Genomic DNA, 18328 nt, shown 5'->3' with positions numbered 1-18328 from the left:
AAGGGATGAAATGCAGTGTTAGCTGACAGACAGGACATTGGATGGGGGAGGGGAGGAACTGGGGGAAGCTTTCCAAAAGTGTCTAGTATGGCTTATGGTTCATCAACTGTACAAAAAAGTCATTTGGTCTAAACCTCCCTTTACAAATTTCCTTTCCTCATTCAGGTCACATTACTATTAGTCAGGCTTCAAGTCTGAAAAAGCCAGATCCATGAGGCTTTACATTTATTAAATGCATGTTTAGATGGGCGCTATACATCTTATTAAATGCTCTGTCCTGTTTAGCTCTGTTCTCATCTGATTTATTCTGAATTCAAAGACTATAACTGTACGTGCCTTCAAACCTACAGATGCTTAGACTGCTGGGGACACAGCACAAAAATGTGAAATGTAGCAACCATTACTGTCCGATCTCATTATGCTCATGCCTTGGAAGGATAAAATAAGAATGCACTGGAATTCAATCTCTTCTATGGGGAGAAATTGGAAGCAGAAAACCTCCCTTAGAAACTATGTGCGCTCAAAGCCCCTGGAAATGACCAAGATAAGTAAAATGTACATAGAGACTACATCAAATAGGGGACTGCAGACAATTAAAACACAGCACCAAAGGAAATACTTATAGATTCCTAGGGACAGATCTTTGGCTCATGACAATGCATAGTAGCTGAAAAACCAGCAGAACAGAGGGTCAGCAGGTGATGTAGAGCTGGCATAGCCATCTTCTATAGCCCTTCATGAAGAGGGCATGGCCAGAAAGCTGCTGTGTACCAACAATCCTGGGGCACCCAGAATGGCCCCTCCTAATTTGAACTAGCTACACATATTAATACAATCGCCCCCCAGGTACTTATGCAAACAATTAAATGTAAAGTAGATTGCACGTCCAATCTCCCTCCCTCGCCAAATGGGTTCCAATGACAAAATAACCACAGTAGTGCCAATAGCAAGATAATTAAACACTGCACTCATGCTATTCTTAGGGAAGATAATTGTACTCTCTTTTTTATGAAGACTCTAGTAGTGCAATCTTAATGGTGGTTGTTGTAACTATTAATTGGATATTAGTACACTAGTGAGATACTCGCCATGAGTTTAAACCAACATTACTGGTGATCCCTTTTTGGGTGTTGGCCAGCGCAAGTCACAACTACCTCTTGAGATTCCTGTTTCACAGAATGCTACTGCAGAATCAGTTCTGTGAACTGTTGCATTACAACAAGAGCTGTATACATTGTGTGTGCTTTTCTGCATGTAATTTAACTCATCGCTAAGAGCTCCGGCATCTATTAAGAATATTAAGCAGAACAATCTTATTTCTTACTCATAAGTTTCAGCCCAAACATTCACCACCACCTAATAGGAGCACAGTGTACTCATTGCCTTCAATGGGCCGCCTGTGAATTACAGAAGTTACCAATGACAAAGACCTATTGGATCATCCAGGCCATCTCCTGTCCATACAAGATTGTTCAATAGGGTACAATTTGTAGCATTTCATATAGCCTAGCTTAAAAAGTCCCAAGTGAGGAAGCCTCCACCACTCGCCTTGGGACATTAACTAAGCAGTTAAAATAATGTGAAGTGATGGAAACAGCTACAAGCATGGTTGAGAGAGCTCTTTTTGTTCAGAGTATCACCAGGTTGAATCACCACTAGGTTTTGCTGTCTGTTACCATCCAGTTTTTGAGTTCCTAGACATTTTGACTTCACAAATTACACTCATGTGCTGTACAGCTACAGTAAGACATGTCTCTATGCCATGCCAAGAATCCTAGATCATTGTGATTTCAGAGGTAACTCAAGTCATCACCGCTCTTGTGCTACAGCTAGTAAGCAAGCAGCAAGAAGTATGAGTAATAAGCAGGAAGAACTGGAAGTGCTAATAAATAAATACAACTATGACATTGCTGGCATCACTGAAACTTGGTGGGATAATACACATGATTGGAATGTTGGTGTGGATGGGTATAGTTTGCTCAGGAAGGATAGACATGGGAAAAAGGGAGGAGGTGTTGCCTTATATATTAAAAATGTACACACTTGGACTGAGGTGGAGATGGACATGGGAGACGGAAGTGTTGAGAGTCTCTGGGTTAGGATAAAAGGGGTAAAAAAAAAAAAAAAAAAAAAAAAAAGGGTGATGTCGTGCTAGGAGTCTACTACAGGCCACCTAACCAGGTGGAAGAGGTGGATGAGGCTTTTTTTAAACAACTAACAAAATCATCCAAAGCCCAAGATTTGGTGGTGATGGGGGACTTCAACTATCCAGATATATGTTGGGAAAATAACACCGCGGGGCACAGACTATCCAATAAGTTCCTGGACTGCATTGCAGGCAACTTTTTATTTCAGAAGGTTGAAAAAACTACTGGGGGGGGAAGCTGTTCTAGACTTGATTTTAACAAATAGGGAGGAATTCGTTGAGAATTTGAAAGTAGAAGGAAGCCTGGGTGAAAGTGATCATGAAATCATAGAGTTTGCAATTCTAAGGAAGGGTAGAAGAGAGTACAGCAAAATAGAGACAATGGATTTCAGGAAGTCAGATTTTGGTAAGCTCAGAGAGCTGATAGGTAAGGTCCCATGGGAATCAAGACTGAGGGGAAAAAACAACTGAGGAGAGTTGGCAGTTTTTCAAAGGGACACTATTAAGGGCCCAAAAGCAAGGTATTCCAATGGGTAGGAAAGATAGAAAATGTGGCAAAAGACCACCTTGGCTTAACCACGAGATCTTGCATGACCTACAAAATAAAAAGGAGTCATATAAAAAATGGAAACTAGGTCAGATTACAAAGGATGAATATAGGCAAACAATACAGGAATGCAGGGGCAAGATTAGAAAGGCAAAGGCACAAAATGAGCTCAGACTAGCTATGGGAATAAAGGGAAACCAGAAGACTTTTTATCAATATATTAGAAGCAAGAGGAAGACCAAGGATAGGGTAGGCCCACTGCTCAGTAAGGAAGGAGAAACAGTAACAGGAAACTTGGAAATGTCAGAGATGCTTAATGACTTTGTTTCGGTCTTCACTGAGAAGTCTGAAGGAACGTCTAACATAGTGAATGCTTATGGGAAGGGGGTAGGTTTAGAAGATAAAATTAAAAAAAAAAGAGCAAGTTAAAAATCAGTTACAAAAGTTAGATGCCTGCAAGTCACTAGGGCCTGATGAAATGCATCCTAGAATACTCAAGGAGTTAATAGAGGAGGTATCTGAGCCTCTAGCTATTATCTTTGGAAAGTCATGGGAGACGGGAGAGATTCCAGAAGACTGGAAAAGGGCAAATATAGTGCCCATCTATAAAAAGGGAAATAAAAACAACCCAGGAAACTACAGACCAGTTAGTTTAACTTCTGTGCCAGGGAAGATAATGGAGCAAGTAATTAAAGAAATCATCTGCAAACACTTGGAAGGTGGTAAGGTGATAGGGAATAGCCAGCATGGATTTGTAAAGAACAAATCGTGTCAAACCAATCTGATAGCTTTCTTTGATAGGATAATGAGTCTTGTGGATAAGGAAGAAGTGGTGGATGTGGTATACCTAGACTTTAGTAAGGCATTTGATACTGTCTTGCATGATATCCTTATCAATAAACTAGGCAAATACAATTTAGATGGGGCTACTATAAGGTGGGTGCATAACTGGCTGGATAACCGCACTCAGAGAGTAGTTATTAATGGATCCCAATCCTGCTGGAAAGGTATAACAAGTGGAGTTCTGCAGGGGTCTGTATTGGGACCGGCTCTGTTCAATATCTTCAACAACGACTTAGATGTTGGCATAGAAAGTATGCTTATTAAGTTTGCAGACAATACGAAACTGGGAGGGATTGCAACTGCTTTGGAGAACAGGATCAAAATTCAAAATGATCTGGACAAATTGGAGAAATGGTCTGAGGTAAACAGGATGAAGTTCAATAAAGACAAATGCAAAGTGCTCCACTTAGGAAGGAACAATCAGTTTCACACATACAGAAAGGGAAGAGACTGTCTAGGAAGGAGTATGGCAGAAAGATCTAGGGGTCATAGTGGACCACAAGCTAAATATGAGTCAACAGTGTGATACTGTTGCAAAAAAAGCAAACGTGATTCTGGGATGCATTAACAGGTGTGTTGTAAACAAGACACGAGAAGTCATTCTTCCGCTCTACTCTGCACTGGTTAGGCCTCAACTGGAATATTGTGTCCAGTTCTGGGCACCGCATTTCAAGAAAGATGTGGAGAAATTGGAGAGGGTCCAGAGAAGAGCAACAAGAATGATTAAAGGTCTTGAGAACATGACCTATGAAGGAAGGCTGAAAGAATTGGGTTTATTTAGGTTGGAAAAGAAGACTGAGAGGGGGACATGATAGCAGTTTTCAGGTATCTAAAAGGGTGTCATCAGGAGGAGGGAGAAAACTTGTTCACCTTAGCCTCTAAGGATAGAAGAAGCAGCAATGGGCTTAAACTGCAGCAAGGGAGATTTAGGTTGGACATTAGGAAAAAGTTCCTAACTATCAGGGTAATTAAACACTGGAATAAATTGCCTAAGGAGGTTGTGGAATCTCCATCTCTGGAGATATTTAAGAGTAGGTTAGATAAATGTCTATCCGGTATGGTCCAGACAGTATTTGGTCCTGCCATGAGGGCAGGGGACTGGACTTGATGACCTCTCAAGGTCCCTTCCAGTCCTAGAGTTTATGAGTCTATGAGCAATTTTATTGATTGTATGAGGGAGAGAGACTGCACAGATGGTGGATTACTTGGTCCACCTGCCACACTCATGCAACAGGATGGCCTTTCAGCTACTCGTATACAGTAAGTCATAAGACATACTGGGAAGTGGACCAAGGCAGGGTGGGAACAGGATAGTGCATGGATCCACTGCCCATTGCACCCGATGGACAAAGACTACTTACTTATGAGGTGAAGGATAACTCAGTGGTTTGAGCATTGGCCTGCTAAATCCAGGGTTGTGAGTTCAATCCTTGAGGGGACCATTTAGGGATCTGGGGCAAAAATCTGTCTGGGGCTTGTCTTGCTCTGAGCAGGGGTTTGGACTAGATGACCTCTTGAGGTCCCTTCCAACTCTGATATTCTATGATTCTACTCTGACTGGGAATGCTACTTCTGTGCTCTGACAGCAGTGGCAGTCATGCAGCAACACTACTGCTTCTCTAGAACCTGGGAGAAAAAAGGACTGATTTCCTCCTCTCCCATCTTGACCCCACAGACCTCCCTCATGTCAAGCCTAGTAGCTCAGGCTTGGCACAGGAAGAAGAGAACATATGCCTCCTGGCTACAGTGGTTAAAGGCAATACTCTTCCTGATGATAGGTAAAGTGCCTGACTGCCTACGATCTTGGGGAAGGCAGGACATAATCTGTCAGTGAGGTTTAAAGTATTACCAAAATAATCCAAAAACCCAACTCTATGCAACATAGAGGAAAGATAAATATTTGGATAACAAGTCCCTTAAATCTAACTTAGCTACAGTGGGTTCCATACACTTTGTCACAGGATGATCGGTTATAACAGATGAGTTTATGGTACCTTAATCATGCTCCTTCTGTATAGTAGTACTTTTTAATCTCAAGCCTTTCCAGCAGCATGTTCCTGATTGTGTTTTTTTCTACATTTTGCATCAGTTGTCAAAACAGCCAATGAGTCAGACAGTACATTCTAGGCATAGTCGCAGAGCAGAGGGCTGGACTAGATTACCTACTGAGGTCCTTTCCAGCCCTACATTTCTATGAAAAGCAAATTCTATGATAAGCCAAATTCATCCTTGATATAAGTCCACCGAGGTGCAGGGACGAATTTGGCTTAGTGATTCAAAAAAACTGATTTCCTATTCTTTGATCTATCATCTAGAACAAAACGCAGCTACAGGACTCAAATCCTTTTGTGATTAAAATACACAAATCACCATATTACACCTTTTTTACTAATATGTAGGCTTGGAAGGATTAGATTTTTATCAGTAAGTGTCAATTTCACCATACATATACAAACTGTCAAAAAATATTTCCATCAATAACAATCGAAATTTATGGATAGGTATAGTAAGAAAAATGCTGTTTGGACCCTTATTAGAGTTTGATTTAAGGATATTTACTTTGCATATTGTCGTGACATTGGCTGCTCCATAATTTCTCTCAACTGTGAACATTTAAATTGATAAAAGTCTAAACTACTTGAAAATAAACAGCAATATTATCCATCAAAATGATTAAAAAAATTTAACCCTGGCAAGCCTAGTGATACAGAATATTTCCACCATAGTGCTGATTCAGCAGAAGGGGCCAAATTATGCCTCATTTACAAAAGTGAATCTCTAATGAACCCCAAACATACTTTCTACTTTATTAACCTGATGTTGCTACTTATGTTGGTATAAAGTCTCCACCTCTGTATTTGGTGCTGTTGGCGTCTTTGCACATACAGTCAGCCTGTAGCTCAAGGGGAACAGTTTGGATATTCACTCACACGTCAAGATGCTGAAAATCAATTCTAAACCCTGAAAGATAGAACTACTCACAGAGAAGGGTCACTAAACAGAACAGCTGTTCTGCTGAGCTACAAGCTTGAAGGCAGATTCTACAAAAAGGTCATGGGGTCCCAATACACACATCCATCCATCCCTCCCCACTCTGTTTCATTACTGTAAGAGGGACATACCTGCAGGGGACCGGAAATATTTATTGAGTAGTATTTACCTTATATTGAGGCATAAATATTGAGGACAGAATGTTGATCCCTAGTGTTGCAAGATAGCAGAAATCTGCCCTGTTCATCAGAGAAAGATCTCAAGATTAAAATATCATCCTTATCATACTGCCAAGGTCAGTGATAAACTGGGTTAATTGTAGTAAAGCAAAGCTGCACAAGTTAGGCCTGCCTATGTATCACACCAATGCATATTAGCGCAAGGAAAGCTAGGGTAATGAACAGGGACAGTTTTAGGGGTTGCTTGGCAATACCCAGCCTGCACCTTTTCCCTTCATTTCCTGCCCCATTTCAATGCTCAATCTCCTTCTCCAGTCCCCTCCCCAACAGGTGACCTGCTCAGGAGATGATGGAAGTAGCCTCTGATGGGAGGAACCTAGGTTTCGTTTGTGCACAGGATATATAAGAGGGGTGTGCAATGCAGTCTTTTCAGGCAACTTACACAAAAATCCAACATAACTAATTCATGAAAAGAGAGCTTTGTGCCAACTGCAATTATGGCATTACCTTTTCAGCTTGGTGAGGTTTAACTTCAGCCAAAAGTAAAACCTGCGCTAGTTGCTACAGAAGTATTTATCCTAATTGATGTTGTTTGGGAGGGGGCTTCCCAGGGGGTAAGAGCCAATTAGTGCACCTGTGACTGAATGAGTGCCTCCTAGGGGGACTAGATGTCCCGATTTTGGGGGCTTTTTCTTATATAAGCACCTATTACCTTCCACCCTGTCCCGATTTTTTACACTTGCTATATAGAAACCCTAGTGCCTCCTGGCCTGGGTGGGGAGAGGCTGAGCTAGGTAAGGATCATTAGGTATCTGGGCCTTATATAGGGTGACCAAGCAGCAAGTGTGAAAAATTGGGACAGGGGGTGGGGGGTAATAGGCTTCTATACAAGAAAAAGCCTCAAATATCGGGACTGTCCCTATAAAATTGGGACATCTGGTCACTCTAGCCTTATAAGGAAACTGAGGGAACGCAACAATGGGGAGGCTGGACTCTCCTGGGAAGAGAAACCCACAGAGAGCAGCTCAACCCAAGAGGGGTGAGTTCAGCAGAGAAAGAAGAAACAGAGGATCTAGGGGGAAAGCAGAGGCCTGAGAACCAAAAGGAGGTGGTATTAAGCATAGGTTTCAGGGGAGCTACACAAGAGGGCTTGGGGTAGGAAGCAGCTCAGGGGAAGCACACCTTTTTTAAGATCATAGAATGTCAGGGTTGGAAGGGACCTCAGGAGGTCACCTAGTCCAACCCCCTGCTCAAAGCAGGGCTAATCCCCAGACTCCTACATGCCCTCCTCAAGGATTGAACTTACAACTTTGGGTTTACAACCCTCTCTATCATGCTGAGAGTTTAATGTAAATTAAAATGATCACCTGTTTCAGAGATCACTAACTTTTGCTGCTTTATAAAATGAGCCAACATATTTCCATATGTTTCTCTTATTAGTAACCGAAGTTGTTTGCCTGGCAGCAATTATCTCAAAGATTTTTCTTTAAAAAAAAAAAAAATGATCATAAGGACTACAGCTTACAACTTACATGATTTCCATTTGTTCGCCTCTATTTAAAGACTTTACCGTATTTACCTGTGGAATTCTATTTTATGGCCCAGTCTCACAAACTGCTGAGTGTACTACATGCTCCATCTCAAAAACTGGCACAAAAGTAAAACCACTGGGTCTGAGTCTCATGAAGAGCAAATTGAGTATATTACTTTACATAACCTAACATCAGCCTTTCCTGAAACTCTCAGAGAAAATATATACAGCATCACTGCAGATCAAATTCTGCTTCCAGATGGTAGTCTGCAGCTACCAGTGAGGTAAAAGGGAGTTTCACACAGGCACCGGTTGGTAGAATGTAGTTTGATCATTTTCTTCTAAACTATTCTAGATACTACAGCCTGCCTCCTATGCAAAATTCCCTGGTAGAGATTTACAGGAACCTATAAAGGATAAGTGTTGTTGTCCATAGTGTAACCTCCCGAAGTTAACAGCAATATACCCTAGAAATAAACTTAGCCCAGTACATTGTTTTTTTAAAATGGCCTTTACCTGTGTTACTAACAATATTTAGCCATTATATAGCACTCTAGATTTTCAAAGCATTTTATAGTCACATGTTTAAAAGGACACAGAGGAGTATGGATGCAGAAAGTGGCACCGGCAATATGAACCAGCGTTGGACTGTCAAGGGAGGGCCTGAAGAGCAGCCTAATGACTGGGTGGCATCACACCATCCACCAACAGAGAGCACTCCCTTCCTGGTAGGACAACTGCCATTGGTCAGTCATTGGGACTGGCTTGCTGCTGCCTATAAAAGGCAGTGTCAAGTGGAAGCCACTCCTTTCTGCTCTACCTCCTACCCTGTAGCATCGTCTGTAACAATGTGTCTTGTCGAGTTAGTAGCATAGCACTGCTGACCCAAAATGTTCAAAAATCTTGAGTTAGCCCCTGTGCCTCCAAACCATGAGATTGACTTCAACATAATTATTAAAAAAATAATAAATTTGAGGTTCTTTCCATTTTCCTTACACTTTTTGAGCCTTCATGGAGCTCTGAGATCACATTCTCAAACTTTTGTCCTGCAACCATGAAGAACAGCAATTTACTTTTAAAAAAGGAGGAGGAAAAAAAGGGGGAGAGAGATTCTCCCATAATCAATTTAGTCCAGGAGCTGGGGCTTTAAGTAAAGCATCAAATATCACTAAAATTGGCAACACAGAGTTTGTGGTCTGCTCGCTCAACCCCACAAATGTTATTTCTTTTCTCTTGATAAGGCAACTATACAACAAGATATGTTGTTGGAAGCTGGATCCACTTATGCACGGTCTGTCTTTCTGAGGACTTTCTAAGGTGGTTGGAACTCAGGTGTCTAAGCCAGGTACAATTTAAGAGAGCACAGCTTGTGTCCTAAATGGCAGTTTTCTCACAGCACAATGTTATGATTGTTGTGATTTCCCACTAATGCAGCATGGATGGGTCTGTCAGCCTAGTTAGGCCTTGCATAGGTTAGATGCTCAGTAGTATTAGTACCACTGCATGGGGAAGAGGAGGATGCAATAATAGAATGGCATGGCTGTTCTGACCCATGCAGTTCTGACCCATTGCTCTGATACGTTAATCTTTTTAAGTCCAATTAAATAAAGTGACAGCATTTGGAACATTTTGGACCAGATTTTGGAACCTTTATTTGGGTTGGTGAGCATTTTATTCCATGCAAGAAGCACCAGTGGTTTCAATGGGCCTCCTTGTGTGAATAAATGCTTACCAATGTGAGTGAGGGTTGCACAGTCCGGCTTCTTCTTTGTACTTTTGCATCTGCCCTTGTTGGTCTCCACCCTCAGCACGAGAGAGCTGCTGATGGGAGGAAAGGAGCAAGTCCAAGAAAATAGAAAAGCAATTGAAGAGTGGTGTTGGTAGAGATGGAAGGGTAAGTCACAAGGGAGGAGCGGGTAAATCAAGTTAAGGAGACAGAACAGATACTAAGCAGAGACCAGGACTGGAAAGAGACACCGCAGTGAATGAAAGGGAGAGTGACAGTAGGGCCAGATACCAGGTAGGGGTCATCACCCTCAAGCTGGGGGAAGTGACAACAACAGCTGCTGGAAACTGTAAGAGATCCCAGGAGTTTGGTGGAACAATAACTAATGGGAGGGTGTACTGCTCTAGCGAAGGGGTTGGGCAGAAATAAAAAGAGGCTGAAAATTTCCAGCCCGTTACTCATCCATCCTGCAGTAGCTGCTTATACTAAGTGGAGGGCTTAGAGCCAGAAGATAATATCCAGATCAGCGGGGGCCCAAAGAAGATATCAGAGACAGGAAGTCTACAGGACCAAACAGACTGGAGAGCTTTTTTTATCAAAGTCACCAACTTTCCAGCATAGCCCCTTTTGCAAGACTGTAGAGTACATCTGAGGGTAACAAACACAGTCCAAAAAATTAGCTATTTCCTCTTTATTGCTACTCAGTTTTGTTTTTCTTGTGATCCATCCAATTCTGGTACACTGGAAATAGGGTTATTCAAATTTGTTTTGGGCTATTAATTCAATTTAAAGGTTCTTGTGCTTTTTGTTCAAGAATGATTTTCTTTTGAACCTGTGCCTGCATTACATTTCTGTTCTTTAAAAAAAAAAAAAAAAAAAAAAAAAATAATCTTAATTCTGGGACAAATTTTCCTGACCCAGGCCATTTATGTGTCCACAGTCAGTGGCATTCACAATTTTTTGATGCACTAGCAACCCATGTGCGAATGGGATTTGTCTTTATAAATTCTGTTATAGATGACAGTGAATGCAGTATGTACTGCACTATGGGATTACTCCTGCCGATCAGAGCTCCATCCTGTAAAGCACATGTGCGCTTATATTTAAGCATGTGAGTAGTCCCAACTCAATGGGGGTACTCACATTCTTAAAGTTAAGTATGTGGTTAAGCGCTGTGCTGAATAGGGGCCAGAGTACTCTGCATCTTGCAGAACTAAGCCCCAAAACGCCAATGCTACAAATACTTACACTGAAAATGTACAATGCAGAAATTAACCAGTGCAATAGTTAGGCCTCGAGCCTGCAAACCTTTAGGATCAAGAGTAAGTTCACTCATGTTGGGGTTACTCAGAGGTGCAAAGTTGCCAACATGTGTAAAGTTTTGTAGGATCAGAGCCTATCCATTGCATTGGCAAGATGTGCATGCACAAATACAAGATCTTTGTTGAAAACGTGAAAATGAGTTGTGCAATGATTTTTAACCATCATCTCTCATTATGCAAGGAAGCCCTCCTTCTCTTAGTAGCTTGATCCAAACTGTGCTTACAATACATGAAATGTATCCAAGGAAACTAGAAGACAGCTGTGTTTGTTTTTCAGTTTGATGAAAGAGAAACTTTTGGAGGACTAATTTTAATGGAGAACCCATAAAGCTCAGAGTGTTGTTTTAAATGTTAAGAAAATAGTTATCCTAAAAAAATGAAATGGGAAACCCAAGCCAGTTAATTTGGTGAGGTTATTCTTGACTTTCTAATGCAAAGGCAAAAAGGAATGCAAATTAACTTTCAGCACTACACAAGAAACAGGTCAAAAACCATGACTTCAGCAATAAAACTGAAGATTTAAGATTTAAAGAATATTTGGGTTCAAATTAACTGGTGCTCTGAAGTTGGTCAATTAATGGCATTGGGTAAAATCAGACGCTGTGTAAACTTTACCACACAGCACTCAATCCTGACAACTGTTACTCCAGTCTTGGATCTCTACTGAACACACAGACTGCCAAACCAGCCAAACTAAATGGTCAAGTTAGGCTAAAACCAACAAATTTCTTGCATGGCTGAAAGCAGTTCCTCAGAGGTAAAAGTCAAGTAATTCCCACCAACTGGACCATCCTTCCCCTTATCATTTTATTTCTAGCAGGTTTAGTCATGGTCAGATTTTTTGATGCCTTTACATTGACTCCACAAGTAGTTTATGGTTTTTACTTAAGGAATGCTCTTGTAAAATGGCTTCATGTTATTACATGATTTACATTGATGTCCACATGTTTTGTTTCCAAATTAATAAGAAATCCATCCTTATTCAGAAGAGCTTCTTGGACCCATTTGTAAACAGTACTACTATGTTTTATCTAAGTGCAAAAAAGTTATCCATTGAGTTGTTTTGCCAGGAAGTAGAGGAGAGGGAGTGGATCAGGCAAAACAATGCAGCTGGCCTGGATCTCTTATGGCTCCCTCTGCATGGATGTCAGGGGTTGTGTGGGCTTGTGTGTCTGTACACCTTACCCACACTGCTGGGATGAACAAGCTCCTCTCCTCTGAACATGGAAAGGAGACTTGGCAAGGGAAACTTCATGGCTTGCTCTTCTAGCACTATCCCAAGGGCTTCTTTGCAGGATGGAGCAATCTGATCTAATAATAAATCCCAATAATATTGAACATCTGTCAAATATTCTGGAAGAAAATGAGAGCAATATGTATTATGTGTCCTAAGGAGAGGGGACATCCTTCTTGGGGAAGTGGTTTCAGTGGTTGTGACATTAACAGGAGATTGACATTTGCTCTCTGAGAATACCTGTAACTACCAAATATTTTTTGCCTAATTTGAACAAACTGCAAAAAAGCAGAGAACTAAAAATGACAATATCCCCCACTCTACCCCAGGGAAATCCCAGAGAGGATGCTTCTCTTGGGCTTTAGGGACCCCCCTTCCCCAACACCTGCACCATTATCTTCCGACCTACATGGTCCCAGATGAAGGATCCCAAGCCCCTTTGATACTCCTCTCTCCAATATCCCCTCCCTCATCTATCCCAGAAAGGAGAGCTCTAAGGCGTCTCTGCTCTGTACTCTACAATAGCCTTCTCCCCATCTTTGCTCCTCCTCTACTCTGCTGAAAGAGGACAGCCAATCCCTCTCCATAGCTCAAGAACATGTCTCTCTAGAGGCCAGAAGAGAATCAGGGCTGTATCACGATCTCCACCCCCAGAAGATCATCCATTCTGCTGTTGTGTAGAACAAAACCTGGCATTCCTACCTTCAATGCCCCTTTCCTGGCTGTCTTGCAGTTTAGTACCTAGTAAATTACGGTAGTACAGGGTGATATAGAAAAGAAGAGAGAGGGAGGAAGAGGGAGTCTCCTGACTGCTTCATTCCTTAGCTCTTGCCTAATGTGGACATTCACAAGACCTTCATCTAGCCTCACACCAATAGCAACTCATGCTCAAGAGTGCACCAATTTCTTTCCTTGGCAGCCACTCCTGTCCAATCCTGTCCCCTCAGATGATGCCAATAAAGTGAGTTCTGACCAAGTTCAATACTTACACTGGCCTGCACCCAAAAGCGTATGTGGTAGTGAATAATATTTCCACTTATTGCAATCTAATTCCCAGTGACACCCACAAGTTGATCTGTTGCATGCAGTGATGGACTAACTCTTTCTGTTGTCTGTGTCAGGGATTAAAAATATTGCCTTCCCCCAGCCTAGCCCACTAAAGGGCAGGGGGTTAAAAACTTGCCCACATAGCCTGTAGACTGTCTAGGGTACTGATACTGAATTTGTCAAACAGACAAATCTTTAAGAATACAGAAACACACACTGGACAATGTGTCCAAGTAACCCTAAAAGCAACCAGTAGGCTTAAAAAAATTCATGCAATCTAATTAAACAGGACTGAAAACAGCATTTCTCTCTTTCAACTACTGATGTTACAATGGGCCTCGAATCCAACCTGTATGTTAACAGAGTATGTCACTGATTGTGCAGTATCCATCAGTAGCCAACACGGAAAAACAAAGAGGAAAAATTGCAGCAGTCAATTCTAAAACTAGCACAAACTGCCCGATGTCCTTTTGAACTGTGTCAAAGAGAGAAGATACCGACCAATGCTCCTGTATGTTAAAGAAATACCAATAGTCTCCAGTCACACAATCCATACCCTATCCTCAGTTATTTAAACTACTCTTCTGTGGCTGGGTTGTGTTTCAGTCCAGTTCCCAGGGGAATAGACGAACATCTCCCATTATTCATAACTGGAGATGCACGTCCAATTCCAGAGCCACTGGGCAAAGAACATGTCTCTCTACAAGAGCAGCTAAATAGGATGATTAACATTTTTGTGGGCTGGAGGGATAATGTAAATTGGAGATGAATAACTACTGTATATAGTAGCCCTTTATCCCTGTAAAGCCAATGAACCAGAATTCCCCAAGAAAAAGCACTGTGTGTGTGTGTGTGTGTGTGTGTGTGTGTGTGTACGTACGTACACAAGCTCTGATTAATCTCATCAGTTTGCTTTCCTGGAAACTGGATGCCCCAGATGCCATTCCTTCCATTATAAATGTTCATCTGCTCCGGTTTCTGCTTGATTTTCTCTAGCTTGCTTTGCTTAAGTGATTTATTTTTTTTAAAATGAACATTCTTAGCACAATCCTGATTTTAATTTAGCATTTTGGCTATGGTTGTCTAAGTCTTTTTTATTATTTAAAAAAGACTGTATGGCAGATAGAAATCCTAAGTAGCACCATAAAGAATTACTAATTGCTGTCATGCACATCAAACAAGAATTTCAAAAGGGGACTTTTTGTTATCTCAAATGCTATGAGTTTGGTATGAGAGCAGAGACAACACAACCACAAACACACCCTGTGAATTAAAACTGTTCTTATCAATTCTTCTTCAAAGGGTAGTTACTTTGCTAAAGAATGATAAGGTAAGTTACTTTATTCATTCATCTCAAGCAACGTGTTGAAATTAATAAAACTTATTTTACTTGAGACCATATTTGCTAATGTTCTTATAATGCATTGCTATATTTATCTGCATTTAAACAGCGCCTATTACCATTGAGTCTAAGCTTTAATTAAACGAGCATCATTTATTGACCACGCATGAAGTGACAGAGTATTTATTGTAAGCTTTGGCAAGGTCAGTTATGTTTTTAACACACCAGATGATATAAATGTGGATCATTACATTTAAAATAGGCAATATTATAGAGAAAATAACATTCTGCTATAGGCAAAAACCACAAACATGGGGGATTTCTTTTCTCTCATAAGTGATTTATGTATGGGAAAGCGTTCTCAGGGATAGGGTGTTTTACCAAAGATATGCAGATTTACACAGAGAACACACACACACACACACACACACACAGAGTGATTTACAAATCATTTGTATCTGTGATCCCATGCTCTACTCTCATCTTCTGTTTGAGTCTATTTATGAACAGAAAAGGAGACAAAGGGGCAAAAAAAAAAAAAAAAAAAAAAAACCCAACAATCAGAAACACCAGCCCAGAAAAGCAAAGTCGACAAGGAGACAGAAAGACTGCTTCACTCAGCTTATCTCAGCTGCTTCCATATTTCAAAAGTGGAAAGCACTAGAGAAGTATTGCTATTAGTCCTTCCAATCAGATGCAGGTTGTGTGTGGCATTGTTTTAAGCCCTTGGCAAGATGCTTTGTAGTTTATACACACACAGGTATTGCATACCGAGAATTTCTCCATTTAAAAGACAATACATAGACACACACAGAGACCACAACAACAGCACGACTGTGAGTACTCACAGCTCTGAGTACAGGAAGTGCAGATTGCCCACATTGTCTATGTAGTTTGCAGGACTTAACCAAGGTAGGACCAGTAACAGAAGAGCCTTCATTTTCAGTGTAGGGCTGGCACTGCTGCTAGGTTTCCTCCTTCCCACTTTTTCTCTGCCTGCTGATGGGACACAGAACTTCAAGCTTGTCAGCCAAACCCTTTCTAAATGAGCCTTTCCATTTCAACGCATTTGGTAGCACATTATGAATCAAATTTAAATCCCTTAAACGAAGCTATGCTGAAAAATCATTGACCTGTAAGAGGATTACTTGATCTGATTTTCAGATGGGTAGATGTGAGGGTTTAGGGACAGCACAGCATGGTTGGCGAGATAGTGACTTATGCTGCAGAGCAGGCTGATGCACAGGAAAGAGACCTGCCTCCTGCAGTATTCAGAGTGGTTCTTCAGAAGCAGCTGGTACATTTACATCACTGGCTAGAAGCAGATGGGTTATGAGCTAAACTGCATCAGAGAAGGGTGTAGCAGTCTCAACATGGCAAATGAACCTCCCTCCTGCCCCCTGCAGCTCCAAAGCAAGCAATGTAGGATGACCACACCTTTTTAAAGTAAAATACCACAAAGAAGCTTAACTGATTGGTTATTGATTCCAGTTCAATCTAAATTCTCAATATTCAGCTAGATGTTTTTGTGCAAAGGTAATTTAAATATGAACCCAGCACACATCTCCTCTGTCTTTTTTAAATAATACAAATAACTAATTTTAAATGAGAATGTTTTTAATGCATGTTTGTGTCGATTCCAGTTATAAACAATTAAAGTTCTCTTATTAAGCACAAGCAGAAATGCACAGGAAACTCACCTTGTCCTATCAATGATCTCATCTGTGAAAAGGAGGGAGCTTTCTTTTTCTCCCTGAGCAAAAGAACCGGCCAGAGACTGATTTATACAAGAATGGCAAAAGCTGGCTAAACTGATGACTAATAGAATCCACTTTGATTTATTCACTGAAAACAACAGTCACATTTAGTGGCGATTTCAGTCTGGGTTTGAGTTGTTCCCTCCACAAGCATTAGACTACTTTCTTAGCAGAATCACACACCTTCCCCCCCGTCCCGCCTCACTGATTTGCCAGTGCTAAACAGAACACTGTCATTTCAATCTGCATTGTGCCTAGATGAGACAGATTCCTTGCTTGAAGCACACACAGCCCTTCTTGTCTCCTGTACTATTACGGATTGGAATTCAGACTGCAAGTGGGGTTTCTGCACCTCACTGGGCTAAAGTAGTCACAAGCAATAAAGAGTGGTAGTGACAATTACCAAATGGTTGTATCTAAACACTTAATATGCTTTATCTACAACTATAGGGTTTGAAAGTCCCCTAGGTAGGTCATTCTGGTGTAGGGGCAAGGAAACTCAGCCAGCTGGTACTCATGAAGTTTCCCCTTAACTCTTACTTTGTGGAGGGGCATGCTTGTGTGGGTTGCCTCATGACCTCATGGAAAGTGCAATGGGTTTGTCCCTCAAAAACTGTAGATCACCCAAGTGTCATCCACAAAGAGGCCCTGCTCTCTCTGCACTTCTTCCTACCTTTTATCTAGCCCCTGGCTCTTTTCTAACAGCCCATAGAACCATCCTTAGGGAGGAGAGTGGGTTCCACATGCAGAGGGGGAATCAGTTCAATGACTTGTTCAGCATTAAGTTGTACTGGGTTGGCCCACAGATTTCAGGAGTCAGGGAAAGATAGCACTAGATTGGCCAATACTGTCTCCCCACAGGCCCACTCTCTCCAGATCTGCCAAGCTGGAACCTCGAGGAGCACCTGTAGAAGTTGTCTGCTTGGTCAGGCAGGAAAGGAGAAAGGAAGTAGGCACATGCTCTTGAGCCAGTTCTTCTCTTTTCTGATGGATCCAGGTCAGGTGGGCCAGAGGCTTATGTTCTATGAGGAAGCTGAGAGAGTGCCACTGACATTTGGTAATTATCATTGCAATAATATTTGCTAGTATTTTATAATGTCAAATCACCATGCACAACACATGTCTCGTGCAAGCTAGGTAGTAACATTATCCCCATTTTACAAATGGGGAAATGGAGATAAATTGAAAAATTGAAAAATGAAGTAACTTGTCCCACACCACACTGTGTAACAGTATCAGAATGGATATTAGGAATCATGAGATCCTAAATTCTGGCCCTATACTTACTCCATAGAATAGAGCTCACTCTGCCTCTATGTAAAAACTGTTCATTAAAATTCAAAAATAATGACTAGGAAACACCATGTTTTAATTATCTTATGGAAAATGAAAACTGTATCTACCCTCTACCTCTTAGGTCTCTGACCCACTATGACATGTTAGTAGATGCTTTATCGGGCATCTGCAGTGACCAAGTTAGTTAGTGTGTGTGTGTGTGTGTGTGTGTGTGTGTGTGTGTGTGTGTGGTCTTTGCTAGGTTTATTGACAGGGCTCCTCTTCAGAGAAGCCTACAATAGTTATACAATCAGAAGTTCTACTGAGATCTAGTTGAGAGGTATCCAAAATACATACACAAATTGCATGAATTGTGGAGAAGAGAGAG

The 18328-nt window shown here is 41.3% G+C and overlaps 1 protein-coding gene across 6 annotated transcripts in view; it reads right to left on the bottom strand.

The window, feature by feature from the left end:
• LNX1 (ligand of numb-protein X 1) overlaps positions 1-18328 on the bottom strand; it is a 359863-nt gene that overhangs the window by 68664 nt on the left and 272871 nt on the right. For 2 of the 6 annotated variants that reach the window (XM_050947566.1, XM_050947567.1), the window contains exon 1: positions 15757-16250. The exons of the other annotated variants lie outside the window; for them this stretch is intronic. In XM_050947566.1, coding sequence (XP_050803523.1) covers positions 15757-15848 — 92 coding nt within the window. In that variant the 5' untranslated portion in view covers positions 15849-16250. Of the gene's footprint in view, positions 1-15756; positions 16251-18328 lie in introns of those variants that run through there. 6 annotated transcript variants of the gene reach the window in all.

This window comes from Gopherus flavomarginatus, chromosome 3, assembly GCF_025201925.1.
Source record: "Gopherus flavomarginatus isolate rGopFla2 chromosome 3, rGopFla2.mat.asm, whole genome shotgun sequence".
Lineage (NCBI taxonomy): Eukaryota > Metazoa > Chordata > Testudines > Testudinidae > Gopherus > Gopherus flavomarginatus.
Note: the sequence above shows the minus strand (reverse complement) of the source record. Positions and strands in the feature narration are given on the sequence as shown.